Source organism: Scleropages formosus, chromosome 8, assembly GCF_900964775.1.
Source record: "Scleropages formosus chromosome 8, fSclFor1.1, whole genome shotgun sequence".
Taxonomy (NCBI): domain Eukaryota; kingdom Metazoa; phylum Chordata; class Actinopteri; order Osteoglossiformes; family Osteoglossidae; genus Scleropages; species Scleropages formosus.
Genome location: NC_041813.1, coordinates 16,361,704 through 16,379,321, shown reverse-complemented (window position 1 = coordinate 16,379,321; position 17,618 = coordinate 16,361,704). Strand labels below are relative to the sequence as shown.

The 17,618-nt window shown below is 44.2% G+C and overlaps 2 protein-coding genes across 2 annotated transcripts; both read left to right on the top strand.

Annotated features, from left to right (window-relative positions):
* Positions 1 to 1,987: 1,987 nt before the first annotated feature.
* Positions 1,988 to 5,941, top strand: pgls (6-phosphogluconolactonase). The gene is made up of 6 exons (XM_018754631.2): positions 1,988 to 2,069; positions 2,596 to 2,864; positions 3,312 to 3,419; positions 3,532 to 3,633; positions 4,227 to 4,367; positions 4,852 to 5,941. The coding sequence occupies exons 2-6, from the start codon at positions 2,598 to 2,600 to the stop codon at positions 4,996 to 4,998; spliced, it is 765 nt and encodes a 254-aa protein (XP_018610147.2). The 5' UTR covers positions 1,988 to 2,069; positions 2,596 to 2,597; the 3' UTR covers positions 4,999 to 5,941.
* Positions 5,942 to 7,579: 1,638 nt separating this feature from the next.
* colgalt1a (collagen beta(1-O)galactosyltransferase 1a) lies at positions 7,580 to 17,015 on the top strand. The gene is made up of 12 exons (XM_018754600.2): positions 7,580 to 8,055; positions 12,988 to 13,098; positions 13,238 to 13,355; positions 14,111 to 14,245; positions 14,761 to 14,965; positions 15,073 to 15,192; positions 15,279 to 15,355; positions 15,427 to 15,533; positions 15,620 to 15,752; positions 15,883 to 16,010; positions 16,120 to 16,326; positions 16,663 to 17,015. The coding sequence occupies exons 1-12, from the start codon at positions 7,832 to 7,834 to the stop codon at positions 16,931 to 16,933; spliced, it is 1,836 nt and encodes a 611-aa protein (XP_018610116.1). The 5' UTR covers positions 7,580 to 7,831; the 3' UTR covers positions 16,934 to 17,015.
* Positions 17,016 to 17,618: the final 603 nt, after the last annotated feature.

Here is a 17,618-nt window from a genome sequence, read left to right as displayed (position 1 = left end):
GTGATTTCCATTACAGAATCATGCCTGCTTTTAATGCAGCGCTGCCTGAGGGCCCGAAGATCACGGGCATCCAATATTCATTTTTGCCCTTGTCCCTTGTGCACAGACATTTCTCCAGATTCTTGGAATCTTTTGATGATATTATGTACTGTAGATGATGAGATATTCAAAGTCTCTGCAGTTTTACATTGAGGAACATTATTCTGAAATTATTCCACAATTTGTAGATGCAATTTTTCACAGATTGATGAACCTCTGCCCATCTTTACTTCTGAGAGACTCTGCATCGCTAAAATACTCTTTTTATACCCAATCATGTTACTGACCTGTTGCCAATTAACATAATTAGTTGCAAAATGTTCCTCTAGCTATTTCTTTTTAGTAACACTTACTTTTCCAGCCTTTTGTTGCCCCCCCCCCCAACTTTTTTGAGACGTGTTGCTGCCATCAAATTCAAAATTACCTAATTTTTTTCTTAAAATGGTAAATTTCCTCAGTTTAAACATTTGATATGTTTTCTATTGTGAACATATGGGTTTATGAGATTTACAAATCATTGCATTCTGTTTTTATGTACATTTTACATATCGTCCCAACTTTTTTGGAATTGGGGTTGTGTGTATATATATATATATATATATATATCATTTCTGCATGTCCATTTGTTTTCTTGTTTTCCATTGTAAAAATGTTCATCTAGCAATATGCTAAACACCGTGAAGGAGTTATGTCAAAAAGAATTCCAATCCACCCCTGTCAACAACTGCTTGTCCTGAGTGAGATCGCGGCGAGCTGGAGCCTATCCCAGCAACACACGGCGCAAGGTTGACGGGGAAGGGGAAACACCCTGGAGGGGATGCCAGTCCATCGCAAGGCATCCCAAGCAGGATTCGAGCCCCGGACACCCACAACCCCCCCAGTGGAAACCGGCCAAACCAGCTCCGCCACCACACCTCAATGAAAGAATTGCATAATTTAAATTTCGTCACATGGGGATCAACACCTCCGAATCTGAGTCCATGGTTCTCTCACAAAAAGGATGGCATGCCCACTCTAGGGAAGGGGAGAGAATTGGCCCCAAGTGAAGGAGTTTAAGTATCTTTGGGTCTTGTTCACGAGTGAAGGGAGAAGGGAGCGTGAGACTGGCTGCAGAATGGGAGCAGCGGCAGCAGTAAAGCGGTCGCTGTACTGAACTGTAGTGGTGAAGGGGGAGCTGAGCCTTAAGCTTCACCTATGGTTATGAACCTTGGATAATAACCGAAAGAATAAGATCGTGGATACAAGCGGCTGAAATGAGTTGTCTCCACAGGGCGTGGGGACTCGCTCTCCGTAACAGAGTGAGGAGTTTGGACATCTGGGAGGAACTCAAAGTAGAGCCGTTATTCCTCCACATTGAGAGGAGGCAGTTGAGGTGGTTCAGGCATCTGGTAAGGATGCCCCCTGGGTGCCTCCCTTTGGAGATATACCAGGCATGGCCAACTGGGATGAGACCCTGAGGTCGGTGCAGGACCCGCTGGAGATATTATATCTCCCAGTTGGCCTGGGAACGGCTGGAGATCCCCCAGGTTGAGCTGGAGGAAGTTGTGGGGGACAGGGTTGTCTTGGCCTCCCTGCTCTCCCTGTTGCCACCGTGACCCTAGAAGGACAAATGAGCAGGAAGATGGATGGATGGAAATATCAACCCTTGTATGTACTGTAGTAAAACCTTAAGGTTTGATTTACAGTACAAATGGTTGATAATACGATTCAATCACAACGGCTTAAAATTGTGATTGAATCATATGTATTATTACTTTGTTGTACCAAGTAAATATTTAATGACTTTTTAATATGTTCCATGCGTCTAAGAGTATGTAATAAACACTTAACAAAACGCTGAAAAATGAAAGCTAATCAGAATCACTAGCCGGCGTTGTTGTACTTCAGGTTCCACAATGCAACTCATTGTCTATCCCACAATGCAACGCGAAGAAGGTTGGTCGTTGCGAACGGAAGTAGGAAGTTGGAGGAGTAGTGGAATTAACGGGGGTCTTTGTTTCCTTTTTCTCTATAAATATTATTGGAATAAGGTAATATTTGCTGGGTCCGGAAACTGAACAACAAAATATTTTCCACACTGCGTTCCTGGAGTCGCCGCTGTGTGGGACTCGCATAGCAAATGACATGATGTATCGTTGTCAACGACGAGAAATACCCGATGCCAATTTTATATTTTTTGAAGTAAAACCCACAGTAATAGTCTAATTTCTGGCAGAAAATTTTGACAAACTTAGACCTCTTAAGTTGCTTTGGTAGCTGACTTGATTTGTCGACGTTATCGTCCCAATTTACGCACAAATCTTCTTGTATTTTTGTAAATCCGAGAGGGCGGCACTTAGATTACTGTATCATAGATATAAAGCGACAGTTGTGTTTCTGTAGGCTGACTACTAGCCATACATGTGGGAACAAGTATGAGGAGTTGATGTAGTTGATGGGAGAGATGCGCTGAATCCTGCCCATGATGATGATAGAGTACACAGCGACATCTTCTGGCTACATAGAGAAATTAAATTTTAATCTAAAACTCTCAATCTTTCTGTCCCTGCTCTTCAGCCATGCCCAACAGGAGGATTTTGGTTTTCCCATCTGCTACAGAACTGGGTCCAGTACTGGCCAGTTTGGTGTCCTCACGGGCCAGCCAGGCCTGTAACTCAGAACGCCAGCGCTTCACCCTAGGTCTGTCTGGGGGGAGCCTGGTTTCCCTGCTGAGCCGGGAGCTCCTCGCCCTGCCGGACCTCGACAGCAGTGCTTGGGTTGTTGCTTTCTGTGACGAGAGGCTAGTCCCATTCGATGATGCAGAGAGCACCTATGGATTATACAAGGTACCCTACAGACTGTAAAAGGGTTTGTTCTGTTGAAGTCCCATGGCTGGAACAGGCCTACTTTGTTTGCTTACTGCTGGATTTAAGTAAAATGCAAACCACTTGATTGCCTTTCTGTTGTCTTAAAAGCCATAACTACATGACACGTCACCATCCTGGGCTCACAGACACTCATTTGTGTTTGATGCTGACCCCCTGAACATGGAACCTGAAGAAAACTAGCTCTCATGGAATGATAGACTGCACTTGTGTGGTTGACACACAGTCTGGACTGTTTTCATGGCTGAGCCTCAGTGACCCACAACCCCAACATTATAGCTGCTTTTGTTCAGTTTTTTAGGAAAATTTCTTTAAATTTTCAGGTTACAAGTTTACATTCTTAACCCTTTACATGACCTGCTGTCTCCTGAGTATATAGGTTGTCTTCATCTCCTCCCTGTCTTTCAGAGCCAACTACTCTCCAAAATGAATATTCCTGAAAGTAGGATCCTGTCCATTGACCCATCGCTATCTGTGGAGCAATGTGCAGAGGACTATGCCCGCAAGCTTAGTGTGGTACGTATACAGAGGTACTCTTGGTTTAACTGGATGTCTGTATACCTAAAAAGATCAGTACAGTCTGTTGTGTTGTTTAGACTGTGATCTGGTGTTTGTGCGATTTGTTTAGAACTTTCCTGGTGAGCCCATTCCTGTATTTGACCTGCTGCTCCTTGGGATGGGGCCAGATGGACATACTTGCTCACTCTTTCCAAATCACCCTTTGCTGGAGGTAAGGTAAAACTGCCAATCTGGTCTATCTGCAGGAAAATCACACCCTATCCAAACATGGTAACAGCTTAGTGGTTTGGGATTCTGCATCCTGTCAATGTATAGGAAAAGTTATCCTTTAAGTAAATGTGCATATCCATATGTATGTACATGAATATGTTTGTATGGCTCATCTCCAGCCTGTAGCCATTACATGTAGTGTTAAAATCCACTGACTGGTAGGGGACTTGTTGGGATGGGGGGATTCAAAGTGACACAAACACAGCAGCATTACCTCAAAGTTCCAGGCCACAAAGGAAACTTGGAATCTTCAGCATGTTCCTCTGCACCTCTGGGTGTCACCCCCTGTGATCTACATCTGGATCACTACCAGGTCCATTTCTAGTCCCATGTGCTGCAGCACATGTGTTTTATAGTCTAACGTCCGGGTGTATTTTTGAAGTCATATGTGCTTGCTGTTAATCTGAGTGTGTTCATCATACCATCAAAGTCTCCTTTTTGACTCACTCTCCTCACACTCCTTCCAGACACATGTATTTACTCCCTTGTGCTCTGAGGTTTTTTCTTTTTTTTTTCAACACTCCTTTCCTTCAGGAGACCAATAAGACAGTGGCTCCCATAAGCAACTCTCCTAAACCCCCACCTCAGCGCATAACCTTGACACTGCCTGTTGTCAATGCTGCCCGCTGTGTTGCTTTTGTGTCAACAGGGGGCAGCAAAGCCCCTGTGCTAAAGGTAAGTGCCATGAAGTTGATGTAAGGCTATGGTCCAGCTGTCCATTTACAGGTGACCCCCGATTTACGATGAGGTTTTGGGGAACATAATGGATTATGAGTCAAAGTCATAAGTCAAAAATATCGTAAGTCAAAAATGCATTTAATACAACTAATACAGACCTTTGCTTGACAGCCTGGGAAATGCGGAGCGCTCTTGCTTCCCAGCATTGAGAGAGAGTATCACTCTGCGTATCGCTTGCCTGGGGAAAAAAATCAAAATTCTAAATCTGAAGTACGGTTTCTATTGAATGTCTATTGCCAGCTCACAATCATAAAGTCGAAAAAAAATTGCAAGTCGAACCATCGTAAATTGGAGACCACCTGTATTTGCACTGAACACCCATTTGAGTTAGTTCTGTGGACAACTCATCTAGGTATAGATCTAATGTTACCCTTAGCATTTTATTCTCAGCACAACACTGTGGATTTTCTGATTTCCTCAGCAAGTGCTGGAGGGAGCAGAAGACCCAAAGCTGCCTGCAGCTCAAGTTGCGCCTAGCCAAGGTGATCTCTTCTGGCTCCTGGATGAGCCTGCAGCAGCTTTACTCACCATCCAGGTGGAGAAACCCTCTTCTGGGACAGAGCTGTAACATCACCACCAGGGGGTCAAAGAGACAGCATTGGGCTCAAACTAAGTGAGTGGAGTGGGAAACAATGTAGCTCAAAAACATCCCAAATATAACCTCCTTGACTCCGCTAGATAATGTTGTAAAAAGGAAAAATGGTAGTATCTGTGGACCTAAACAGTTCTTGATGCCCAATGATGTCTGCACTGTTAAAATACCCACCTGCAGCTGACCCGTGTGCACCACTGGAGATTGGCGTGTGAATTGTTACTGAGCAGTAGAACAGTTTGTACTGGGACCATTATGGTAAGGTGAAAAGTTAGTTCTGGTCATGAGTGCTGTTACAGATGTGAAGTACTTAAAGCTTAGTCTTCTGCATGCACTGTTGTACACTGAGAGATGGATTTGGTTTATGAAACAGTTCTCTCCTTCTTTGTTAGAGAACTTGTGTAAAAATTTACTTCTGAGAAACAGCAGTAGACTGTTACCCCTGATGCTTACTTTTGCTCCTGCTCAGTTTCTATCAGTCATCAGAATGCAGCCCTGGGATTCAGGAGCATAATCAACTAAGTGTTCACACAAAATTAGTTGTGATTTTTTCACAAACTGTGGGGGGAAAAAGACAAATAAAATTATAAAAGATTAAATGTGGAAATATTTTATATTTACTTGTGACACTGTTTACAGTTTAAGCATGTGATTAATTTTTGTTTAGTGGGGTGCCACACAGCAGAACAAGGAGCTAGAATTCCTTCAATAAAAGCCCAGCTATAGACTCCTGCAAGGTATTGCAATCCTATCCATCTATGAATAATGGTGCAGTGTTTTAGTGTCTGGAACCTATCCCAGAAACAAAGGGTGTGAGTCATGGTACATGCTGGACCTGAAACCAGTCCATTTCAAGGCTGTATTTAGCCATGAACTAAACTAAGTTGACCAAGTAAATTTTAATAAAAGCATGCATAAAACAAATCATGTAAAAATAACATTCCTGCCAATTTCCCAAGCAGAGAGTGCGAAACAATGACCATTTTGAATCATCTTATTTCTGTTAATCCTACAGAAATCATTCCACTGGCTTTCTGGTTTATCTGAAAGCTATTGTTTGCTGTTTACAAGATGTTTTTAATTCTCCTCAGGTGCATAGTGTTCTTTCTTACAGCACAAACCATCAGTCATACTCTAAGGTGCACTTACAAGTGTACGGTATAAAGCACTGTATTATATTCAACATGGTGAATAAGTGGTGTTCCAGTGTCTCGCGACACTGTAACCACGCTGGCGTGCTACAGCTCAGCTGGATAAGTACTGAAGAGACTGTGACCTCTGCACTAAATTTGAAAGTGCTGTATGGTCTTGGATTGGTGAATATTACATTTATCTGATGTTTTTCTCTAATGTGACAGTGTTAAGGTTACAATTATTCACCCATTTATACAGCTGGGTAATTTTACTGGAGCAATTTGTAGGCTAAGTACCTTGCTCAAGGGTACTAGTTAGAAATGGGGATCAAACCTGCAACTTTTGAATCCAAAGGCAGTACCTCTAACTACTATGCTACCAGCTGTCCCTTGAATATAATTTTTTCTTTACTTAAAGTTAAAAATTGAGTAGTAGGCCTTGATACTGCTTAGTGTTTTAAAGCATTAAACATTAATGTGCTTAATGGAAGGGTCATTTTGACTAGTATATCGTGCAGATGTTGGGAAGGTGTTTGCCGTCAAGTGCACAAGATTGATTTCAGGTTCAAACCCAGGTGTGCAAGACTACTGGTTCAGTACATATTCCATAGAAGTTGTGTATGAATTTTTCAATGATCTTGGTTCCCCGAGAAAGAGAGTGAGAAGTAGAGAGTTGAAACGTGGCTTTTACTGTGTCCACATTTATGCCTGCGGCTCATCCTGTGATAGCTTCAGACTGGAAGCCACGTCAACTGCTTCCCAATAAGGACTGAATGAGGCTTTGACAGAGATGATTGCAACACAACCAATCCTCTGTTTCCTCCTTCTTAAAAATATTCTATATTTTTGCTGATGCATTAATTATACCATCCCTGGAATGTTTTATGTCGTTGTTTTTCAAACCAGCAGTTATGAATATATGTATTGGGCCTACCACAGTATGGCACACACAACAAGATTCCACACTCCAGATTGTATTTATGTAGTGAAGTGTGTATGAAAAATGACTAAACATTATCACTTTACCTTGCTTTGGTTCCAAAACATAAGCTTTGTAAGGGGAAAACTGGGGAATGTAAGAAGTGTTTTCAAATAATGTTCATGCATATTCAAAGCATAAAAGCCAGCTGTTCTTAAAGAAATGGCTACCAGTTGATCAAAAAATGTATTTTATGATAAATATGTATACTTGGGGCTGCTTTTTTCAGTGGAAGGTAAGTTAATAGTGTTTTAGTTTTGTTGCCGTTATTTCATTTTATTTATGCCAGTATGCGTATATTTGACTAAGCTCTGCATACAATGTCGTTTTAGTTATAAATTAAGTTCATTTTTAATTGGGTTTTTAATCTGGGTTCTGTGTAAGTTACGGTGGAAGTGGTTACAGGCTGTATGACGTACAAAGCGGCATGATCACGTGTCCGCGTTGCCAACTGGACTGGAAAATGACGTCATTGTGCTGTAGTGCCTTTAAGACGTTCCCTTTAATTACTACCATTGAGTTTTGCTTGCTGTGTCGTGGTGGCGTCCGATTTCTGTCGGGGGACGTTAAAGCGGCCGCTCGAGCGTCGTCTCCTCCTTCCTTTCCACCTTTCTTTTTTTTTTATTTTCTTTAAAAAAAAAAAAAAATCCAGCTCTTCTCTTTTATTTCCCACCCTATTTTTTATTTGTGTGCTGAAATGGTACCGGTCCGTTCCGTGCTCTCCGTCTGCTTCCTGGTTCTCCTGCTCGTGCCCCGCCGAGCCCGGGGCTACTTTCCTGAGGAGCGGTGGAGCCCCGAGTCGCCGCTGCTCGCACCACGCGTCCTGCTCGCGCTCATCTGCCGCAACTCGGAGCACAGCCTGCCTCACGTCCTGGGCACCGTGGAGCGCCTGCGCTACCCGAAGGACCGCATGTCCCTCTGGTGAGAGCACGCGCGCACCCCCCCCCTCCGCACACACCTACACATACCGGGCTGGCAACGAAACAAAACAGGCAGACAAAAACTAACAAACTTTACAAAAAGAGGGGGGGGGGAAACTTAGAAGAGAGGATGATAAATTAAATAAAGGGAAAAACGTAGATGGAGAAGACCGGGAAGACCAAGGGACAGGACAGGACAGGCACTGCCTGAGGCAGAATGGAAAAACCAGATGGCAAAAACGTAGACTAATTAACACATCAGACCTAAAGAGAAGCAGACAAACCTACAGGGAAAAAAACTTTTACAAGTTAAGAGGCAAAAAAAAACAAGTCAGGCTGAGAAATGAACAAGACAAATAGGAAAACAAGACAGACCAAAGATAAAGAAACAGACCTGTCTCTTTATCATTCATTATAAACTTTCAGAGCCTCTAAACCATGTTGACTTACTGCTCTACTACTTGTTATAAGTTGAGTAAGTCTATAAATATGTTTACCTGTTTGTAACGTGTAAATAATCGTTTTCAAGCAATCTGTGGGCATGCATTTGCATGGTAATAGGTTATCTCATTTTTAAAGTTTTACACATTTTAAAAGTTCCCTCTCAGATCAAATCATTTTAATAACTTCTTTGCATAATGTAGAATTATATATGTTTCCTGTATGTGTGTTACACGTGGAGGATCTAGGTGGGTGCAGACCATTTCTCATCACTTCTGCAACATTTGATAGAGGCACATGTATCTCCACTGTCAAAGGACAAGGTTCTTTTTGTCTGTAACAGTTTCCATGTTTAAATTCAGAGTTTCTCATCTGAAGCGCTCATATGTTGAAAAGACCCCCCCTCCCCTTTGCATTAGCTTCTCAGAGGACAAAACAAAGAGAGTTATGTTGCCCGACCCCCACTTTTTCTATGCCATACTTTTCCATTATGAGCAACGAAATGTAGGGTGAAGGACAAGCGCAGGAAAAAGCTGGGATTTCAGTGAACCACAAAAATGTCACGAAAGATGTAGACCACACAAAAATGTTCAGGTAGCTTCTTGAGAGTTAAAATGTGTTTCGCATGTTTGGGAATCTGTTCTGCGACGTGCGGCATGTGCGACGAACGCGCGTTGTTTTTTGGATGTCTGATACACAGCATCCACGTTTCCAAACGTTCGCAAGGAATCTAACTTTAAAACAGAATTTAAATGGACCTAGAAGGTCTTGTAACGGAAATGTTGCAGCCGTTTCACAGTTTATGGAGCAAAACACGACTGTGCTGTTGACTGACATGTTAAATCCTACTTTGGTCTTCATAACCTTGCAGCCACCTTGCAGAAGGAAAGGAATATATATTGTGTATCTGGACTTTGGCGTGTCTAAAACGGGGCTTTTGCCGTACCCTTGGTCCTGGTAGAACAGCTGCTCTCAGACTGTGAGAAGCGTGGAAGAGCAGTGTCATGCATTCCTGTTTTCTGACACACTGACTGGACGTGAGGCTCGGCTCACCCCTGCGCGGCTCTTTCCTCAGGGTGCACGGGAATCATCAGAGGGACATGGTATCTGCGGTGCTTTGGGTGTTTATGGCACAGTGATAGTCCTGTGTGTAGTTAAGAGTGTGGAAGAGCTGAGCGAGCTCACAGCATCTGACAGCCTCCCATCGCTGTCTCTGACTGTCGCTTTACTCAACGTGTTATTTGTGATGTCAGCGTGAGCATTCAGTCAGGTAAGCTTGTAAAGGAATGATGTAACTTTGAAAATGCTTGCATCTTTGTGGGACCCTTCTACGAAGCAATGCTGGGAAAGAATGAAGTTCTTGTTAAGTTTAGGGGAGCCTGAAGTGGCGGGGGGAGTGGCATTCATGTAGTACAGCAAATATTTCTGATGAATTTTGGCATTACTGCAGATGTTCAGAGGGGTTGGATCACAGCAGCAGGAAGCAGTGTGCAAGCAAGTGTGTGTGTGTGTGTGTGTGTGTTTTCTCATGCTATTATAGTCTGATCCTGCAGGCCAAACAGCTTTTCTTACACTGAAGGAAATGAACAACATGGCTTCAGACCCACTGCCCTGGAAGAGGACCAGTACGTCCTCCTCCTGCTAGTACAGCAACCTGTCTTCCTCAGCTTGTCGCCAACCGAGAGACGGTCATTAAGGCGAGTTGTTCAGAGAAACCTGGCTGTGGCGAGAGGCTTTGTAGAACATCCCTGTAACTGGACAAGACTGAGGACACTTAACCAGGAACTTGCTGTGAACTGCTATTCTCTTGAGTTCCTTCTAATTGGGGTGATAGTGTTCCCTTTGTTGGCTGGAACTTGTCCAGTAAAAGCTAAGGATAGCAGTTCCGTAGTCAACCATTCCCTGTTTTATTGGTCATAACTAGGGCCTTCACACATCCATTTCTGTAAGGCTACATCTCCCAGTGAGTCATCTTAGTGTCCTGCCCTGGTCAGCCATCCCAGTGCTCATGTTTGGAGATCAAAGTGTCTTCTTGCTGCTTGGTTGTCTCAGCAGTCTAAAGAAGAGTGCAATTGTTGTAGCTGATGGATGAAGCCACAAAGCTTGCTTGGCACAGGTCTTCATGACCACATTCAGAAGTAGTCTCTGGTTCATAAAAAGCTTCCAGCTTTTGGCTGGAGGTTTGATGTTCTCTACAGCTGCTCCTCAGGCAAAGATGGAAAACAGTCGGTGAAGGATTTCATCTGTTGCGAAGGGCTTGAATTAAAGATGAGATGGGGTGAGCGGAAACCTAATTGAAGTGGAGGGTGTGTCACATGTGAGAGTTTTTGTCTGCAACACCACAAGACATATTGAGCTCATCTTGAGCATGGAGTTGCTCGTTCTTTTGCTGCGGGGCAGCCGGTAGCATGGTGGTCAGAGTTGCCGACATTGGATCTGAAGGTTGTAGGTTCACATCTGACCTAGTGCTGTAGTGCCCTTGAGTGAGGTTGCTCCAGTGAAAATTACCTAACTGTATAAATGAAAAAAGAATTGTAGGTACTTTGGAGAAAAGTGTCAACAAAACAACGTAATATACTTTTATGCAGTTGATTTTCTCCAAAGAGACTTAAAATTGTGCAGTTATACACTTGGATCATTTTTACCACAGCAATTCAGGGTAAGTGCCTTGCTTAAGGGTACTATGGCAGGAAAAGGGATTGAAACCTGCATCCTTCTGCCGTAACCTCTATACTGCATGCTGTCCCTATTGCGCATATTCCAGTGGCTCCATACACAAGTGGCACAAACAGTAAAACACATAGATGAGAAGAAGCAGTTGGTGCAGGACTAACTGAGGATGGTGACAGGAGCTTGGGACTAAAATGGGTCCTATGGAGATGAGTTTTGAGACCTTTCTTGAGTTCGCACACAGGAGTGCAGTGTCCCAGGCAGGAAAATCCTGCAGGTGGCTGTGTACTCTCATGGTCCCTGATCTGTCTGTGTTTGTAAAATACGTCTGTTTTCACCCTCTGTTGAACTCATGGGCTTGTCTGCTACAAACTCCTCTTTGTGTATACACACACACACACACAGACTGAGTCAGCAGCATGGCACTGCTTTGGCATCCCATCTCCCTTCACAAAGCCTGTGTTTATTCTTCTGCATTCCCCCTCCTGCTCTCTTTCATCAACTGCCTCACATGTGCCTGTCTGACTGGCACGTCTGTAATTTAGTCAGCTGAGCATAGTGAAATATGGATGTGTTGCGGTCACGGGGGAAAAAACACACTCGAGGTGATAGTCCCAATTAGTGTGCCTCTGGTTATGGCAGGCGAGCACATGTTCTAAGTTTGGGCGATGATTCTTATGTTACTCATTTAAAGCTGGCAAGGCTTGTTAGTTTTGAGCAAGCCTGTCTTCCTTTTACCATTTTTTTAAATTTTATTTATACAGGTATGTCAGTCATATTGACTCTCCATCCCCATTCCTTAAACTCTGGCCAGAGGGAAACGACCGACATCAAATGCAGCTCCTTACCTGTTACTCCACCTGCTCCTCGGCATTGGTGTCAGTGTGTGTTCTTTCCCAGTGCTGGTAAGGGTTAGCATGAGAGTGGGGGCTGAAGGTCAACATGGCATGAGTTCCTGATGTACATGGTAGATGAGAAACTCCTCACCACCTGACTTCACCACAGCTTCTGTGAACAGGCTGGAGCATCTCCCAAATTGTCAGTTCCAATGCATCCCAGAGACAGGGACCCACGTGTCGTTTATCTCCAGCACACACCTCATACTGTTTCCCTTGAACAACCAGTTGTGTGTATGACTTGACCTTGGTGCTGATTAGTTTTTTCTGCTTGATCTGTGGCTGCAGGTGGCATAGTTGTTAGAGCTGCAGTCTTTGGACTTGAAGGCCCTGGGTTCAAATCCCACATCTTGCTCTAATACCCTTCTGCAAGATAGTTACCCTCAATTGGTACTTGAAGAATTATCTAGCTGTATAGAGGGCTAAAGTTGTTAAGGTGGCATTAAGTTGTTCTGGAGAAAAGTGTCAGCTAAATAAGTAAATGTATGTGTTTGTGTGCTTTCCATTTATGTTGGTTTCGTCTTTGTGTCCACGTTGTTTTGTACAAGGCTCTTTGCTGGAGATCTGCACTCTGTGGTTTCTCTTTTGTGGCAACACTGAGGAATGGCTGGTGTCTGACCAATGACCAGAAGCTTGTGAGGTGGCCTGGAAGCTGCACACTCTCTGGGCACACAGGAAGGCCGGAGACAAGAGGATCAACCAACAACCTTTGCGTTGTGTGTTTGTGCGGCTTATGTTTTAATTCATATACTTGCATACACAAGAGAAATAAGTTCTACTCTTATTCCTGTCCTTGTCCAGTTTTTGGCTGGCCAGCTTTCTGTGATTCTTTTGCTACGGTGTTGTTTGTATTCCCCATGTGGCTTCCCTCAGGATAAATAAGGTTTCGTCAGTCAGTCTCACTGAGGTACACTCTTTGTCCACAGGGTGGCAACGGATCACAATGTAGACAATACCACAGCCATCCTGCGCAACTGGCTCATCAAGGTGCAGAGCCTCTACCATTATGTGGAGTGGAGGCCTCAAGAGGAGCCCAGGTGTCTTTCAGTTTAATCTCTCTGTGTGTGTGTGTGTGTGTGTGTGTGTGTGTGTGTGTGTGTTTCCTGTTTTTCATCCATGCTCTTCAATCAACCACCTTCATTGGCAGTTGAGACATCTTGCGCGTGTTCGCCTCAGGTCCTACGAAGATGAAAGTGGGCCGAAGCAGTGGACAAATGAGCGTTACGCACATGTGATGAAGCTCCGGCAGGCGGCTCTGGAGTCTGCTCGTGACATGTGGGCTGATTACTTCCTGGTGCGTTTATGTCTCACGCAGACAAGGGTCCCCTTGCCACTGAACCGTAGCATGGCCCCCAAGGAGTTATTTACTTCCTTAAGCCAGGGGCACATAAAAAGCAGCAGGGCAACACTCCCAATTATTACAGCTGGGTTAAAAATTCAAAAAGTTCAGAATGTGTCTGTGATGCAGTACATCAAAACTTTTGAGAGCTGCCTAAATGTTTAATTTAAATTCTATTTAAAACCACTAAAATTATACTTTTGCTCTTACTTCATGCCATCCAGGCATCCATTTGTCTTCCAGAGTTCTGTTCCAGTTGGGAAGGTATAATCTGTGGCAGGCTGAACACAGCAGTCATTGTTCATGTCCAGTCCTGGAGCCCTGTCAGACTGTGCCCCCTGGTGGCAACAGATGTCATTAAACATTTTTCTTTATTATTATTTATTTGTCCAAGGTAACTTTTGGGGACGGTTAGAATAATGGATGAAAAAATTTCTCTCTTAATTCTAAAACAATGTGCTGTGTATTAAATATGAATTTTCAGATAATGGTTTTTCCAGCACAGTGTTCGTAGCATAGTGGTCAAAGCTTCAGACTCGTAGCACGAAGGGCCTCTGCTATTCTACTCCGCCCCTTTGTCGTTGTCCAAGGTAACTGACAAAGGCCAGCTAAGTAATACATAGCAGTAACTTAAACACCCGTAGGCAGGACTTGTGTTATAGTCATGACCATTGTTTTCCATTCCATTGCATTTTCGTCCTCGCCCTTAGTTGGTGGACTGTGACAACCTCCTGACCAATCAGGATGTCCTCTGGAAGCTCATCGCCGAGAACAAAACTGTTGTCGCGCCCATGCTGGAGTCCCGAGCGGCCTACTCCAACTTCTGGTGCGGGATGACCACGCAGGTACCGCTCCACAGCATGGCGTGGGGGACATTTGTGTGTAGGACAAAAGAGTGGAAATGGGTCTGAAGGCCACACTGATGATTGAAATACTACCATACTGAATAAAGTAAATTCCGTGCCTTGTCATTTGAGTGAGTGTGGCCTCTCTCTTATTTTTCAGGTTTGTTGAAATTTTTTTTTTTTTTTGTCAGCAAGCAGCAGTGAATAATAAATATATACATTTACTAATTTAGATGACATTTTTCTCCAAAGCAACTTACAATTATCACAAGCTTACAATTGTTTACCCATTTATACAGTTAGGTAATTTTGAGTAAATACCTTGCGCAAGGGTACTACAGTCAGAGGTGGGAATCAAACCTGCAATCTTGGGTCCAAAGGGAACAGCGCTAACCATTACGCTACCAGCTGTCCTAACTTGTAAACAAGATCAAGAGAGATTCCAGGTTAAAATAAGCATTGTTTGGCATAGGTGTGTGTGTTTCCTGCCCATCACTGTGCCACCTTCCCTGCAGGGTTACTACAAGCGGACTCCTGCTTACATACCCATCCGCAAGCAGATCCGCAAAGGCTGCTTCGCTGTTCCCATGGTGCACTCCACCTTCTTGGTTGACCTGCGCAAGGAGGCGTCTCGCCAGCTGGCCTTCCACCCACCCCACCCCGACTACAGCTGGGCGTTTGATGACATCATAATCTTTGCCTTTTCTGCCCGCATGGCAGGTACAAGGCCAACTGGCCGTATACTGTAGTGATTTTGTCCTTTATTGGGGGTTATGTACATCATCCCTTTGGTTCCACAACTTGGTGGTTATCTTTCTCTTCCACAGATGTCCAAATGTTTGTGTGCAACAGAGAGACTTATGGGTACCTCCCCATCCCTCTGCGTACCCATGGTACCCTGCAGGATGAGGCTGACAGCTTTCTGCACACCCAGCTAGAGGTCATGGGTAGGTCTGACTCCTGACATGTGTTTGCACCTGTCAGCCCCCCCTTCATCTGACAAGCTAATGGTTCATCCTCTATGTCCACCTAGTGCGCAATCCTCCAGTGGAACCTTCCAGATTCATTCCCCTTCCCAAGAAAGTTCCGGATAAGATGGGCTTTGATGAGGTGAGGGTGGTCATAGTGACTTTTTCCTTCAACCCAAGGCCAAGGTTTAAGCGGTTGTGTGTCCTCCACAGGTATTCATGATCAATCTGCTGCGGCGGGCTGACCGTCGTGAGCGCATGTTGCACACTCTGTTTGAGCTGGAGATCGACTGCAAGGTCATTGCCGCTGTGGATGGCAAGTAGGTTCTGGAATCAACACGCCACTGAGCTGTTGGTTCGCGTTGGTCAGAACCTTGATCAGTGTTGGATCTCTTGTCTCTGACAGAGCGATGAATGTCAGTCAAATCCACGCTATGGGCATCCACATGCTTCCTGGCTACAGTGACCCGTATCATGGCCGACCGCTCACCAAGGGAGAGCTTGGCTGCTTTATCTCCCACTACAACATCTGGACTGAGGTAAAAAGAGCAGGCGGTACCCCAGGTGTGATACTGGCATACTTGGGTCACTGAAGGCAGAAAGGAGGCAGCCACTTTATGGTGATGCTGTGTCTTTCTGTCTCTGAAACTTTCATTCCTGTTCATACAGATTGTGGATCGAGGGCTGAAGACTTCTTTGGTGATTGAGGACGATCTGCGCTTTGAGGTTTTCTTCAAGCGCCGGCTGCAGAATTTGATGCGTGAGGTGGACAGTGAGGGCTTAGACTGGGATCTCATGTAAGAACATGGAGGCACCTGTCACAGATGCAATCAATTTGCAGCTCAGGAGGTATCAAGTGCATCTCTGATCTTCTTGGCTTTGTTCCCATGCTTTTCTCTTTCTCAGCTACATTGGAAGGAAGAGGATGCAGGTGGACCACCCAGAGAAAGCCGTACCCAACATCCACAACCTTGTGGAGGCTGACTACTCCTACTGGACGCTGGGGTACATGATCTCGCTCCAGGGTGCTAAGAAGCTGCTGAAGGCAGAGCCTCTGTCGAAGATGTTGCCAGTGGATGAGTTCCTCCCTGTCATGTTCAACAAGCATCCTGTGTATGTGCCGTTTTACTGACATCCCCAGCCAACTCTGAATTTATTATTAATTAGCGTTTGTTTATCTAACACCTTTGTCTAAGGTGGTATATAATGTAAAGAAAAGAAAATAATGCTGTAATTATTTGTTAATTTAGACAGCAGGGTTTTCTTACTAGAGCAGTTTTCTGTAAGTGCTTTGTCTAGGGCACTGCAGCAGAAGTAGGGTTTGATCCAGGGACTGTCAGCTTGCAAGACAACAGTCCAAAACTGTAATGCTACTGATTGCCTTGATTTGCATCAAGGGCGGTGCATTTGAGCAATGTTGTAAAGATGAATCTGTCTTCCTCCCACCAGCTCAGACTATATGGAGCAGTTTGAAACGAGAGACCTGAAGGCGTTCTCAGCAGAACCCCTTCTGGTGTATCCCACCCACTACACGGGTGACCCTGGGTACATCAGCGACACAGAGACCTCCACAGTGTGGGACAACGAGAAGGTCCGAACAGACTGGGACCGTGCTCGGGCTGGCAGCAAGACCCACGAGCAGGCAGAGATCAGCAGCGAGGCTCAGAACACAGATGTGCTGCAGTCGCCACTGGACAGTGCGGCTCGGGATGAGTTATGATCATTTCTATCAGTGATGGAGAACAAATTAGGAAAGAAAGCATTTGGTACTGCTTTTCTGTCCGGTGTTATTTCTTTTTTTTTTTTTTTTTTTTTTTTGTGGAAGGGTTGGTCACTCCTTTGAGACCACATTTCAACACATAAAATTTGCCTTACATTTTTCTCCACATTGTGGCTCAAGTAAAATTAAGGCATACCCTAGATGTTGTGTATGGATATTTTCCACAGGTCAAACACCTAACAGAGGTGTTTAAAAGAGTTAGTTTTCTTTGAAGCAGATGAGGAAAACAAGTTTAAGAATTTGCCCTTTTTTTTTTTTCCCCTTCTCATGCAACAGCTTGAGATTTTTTGTTTTTTTTTTTTTTCCCCCCTTTTCTGGGACAATTGCAATATTGGACATTTTCTTTTGGGATACATTTTTTGCAACAGCACTTCCATATTCCTCCACTAATTTAATTGGACTGCCACTTGCCAGGTTTGTTGGTGAAGCTGTGATACATTTGATTTTATTATTCATATTTTTCCTTTAGAAAAAAAATCTATCTACAACTTGGCAGAGCTGTCTTTTTGAGAGAAGCCCTTCCGGTGACTGCCTTTACATCTTTGGAAATCTGTGGTTCTGTTAACTAGTGCAAGTAAACAGTATTTTTACATTTTGCTTGTTTTAGTACATCAGACCGCCTCTG

Coding starts and splice junctions, on each gene's coding strand:
- colgalt1a (XM_018754600.2), top strand. CDS start 7,832: ATGGTACCGGTCCGTTCCGTGCTCTCCGTCTGCTTCCTGGTTCTCCTG. Junction 14,966..15,072: donor CTTTTCTGCCCGCATGGCAG/GTACAAGGCCAA, acceptor TCTCTTCCACAG/ATGTCCAAATGTTTGTGTGC. Junction 15,356..15,426: donor ATAAGATGGGCTTTGATGAG/GTGAGGGTGGTC, acceptor TGTCCTCCACAG/GTATTCATGATCAATCTGCT.
- pgls (XM_018754631.2), top strand. CDS start 2,598: ATGCCCAACAGGAGGATTTTGGTTTTCCCATCTGCTACAGAACTGGGT. Junction 3,420..3,531: donor ATGCCCGCAAGCTTAGTGTG/GTACGTATACAG, acceptor CGATTTGTTTAG/AACTTTCCTGGTGAGCCCAT. Junction 3,634..4,226: donor CAAATCACCCTTTGCTGGAG/GTAAGGTAAAAC, acceptor CCTTTCCTTCAG/GAGACCAATAAGACAGTGGC.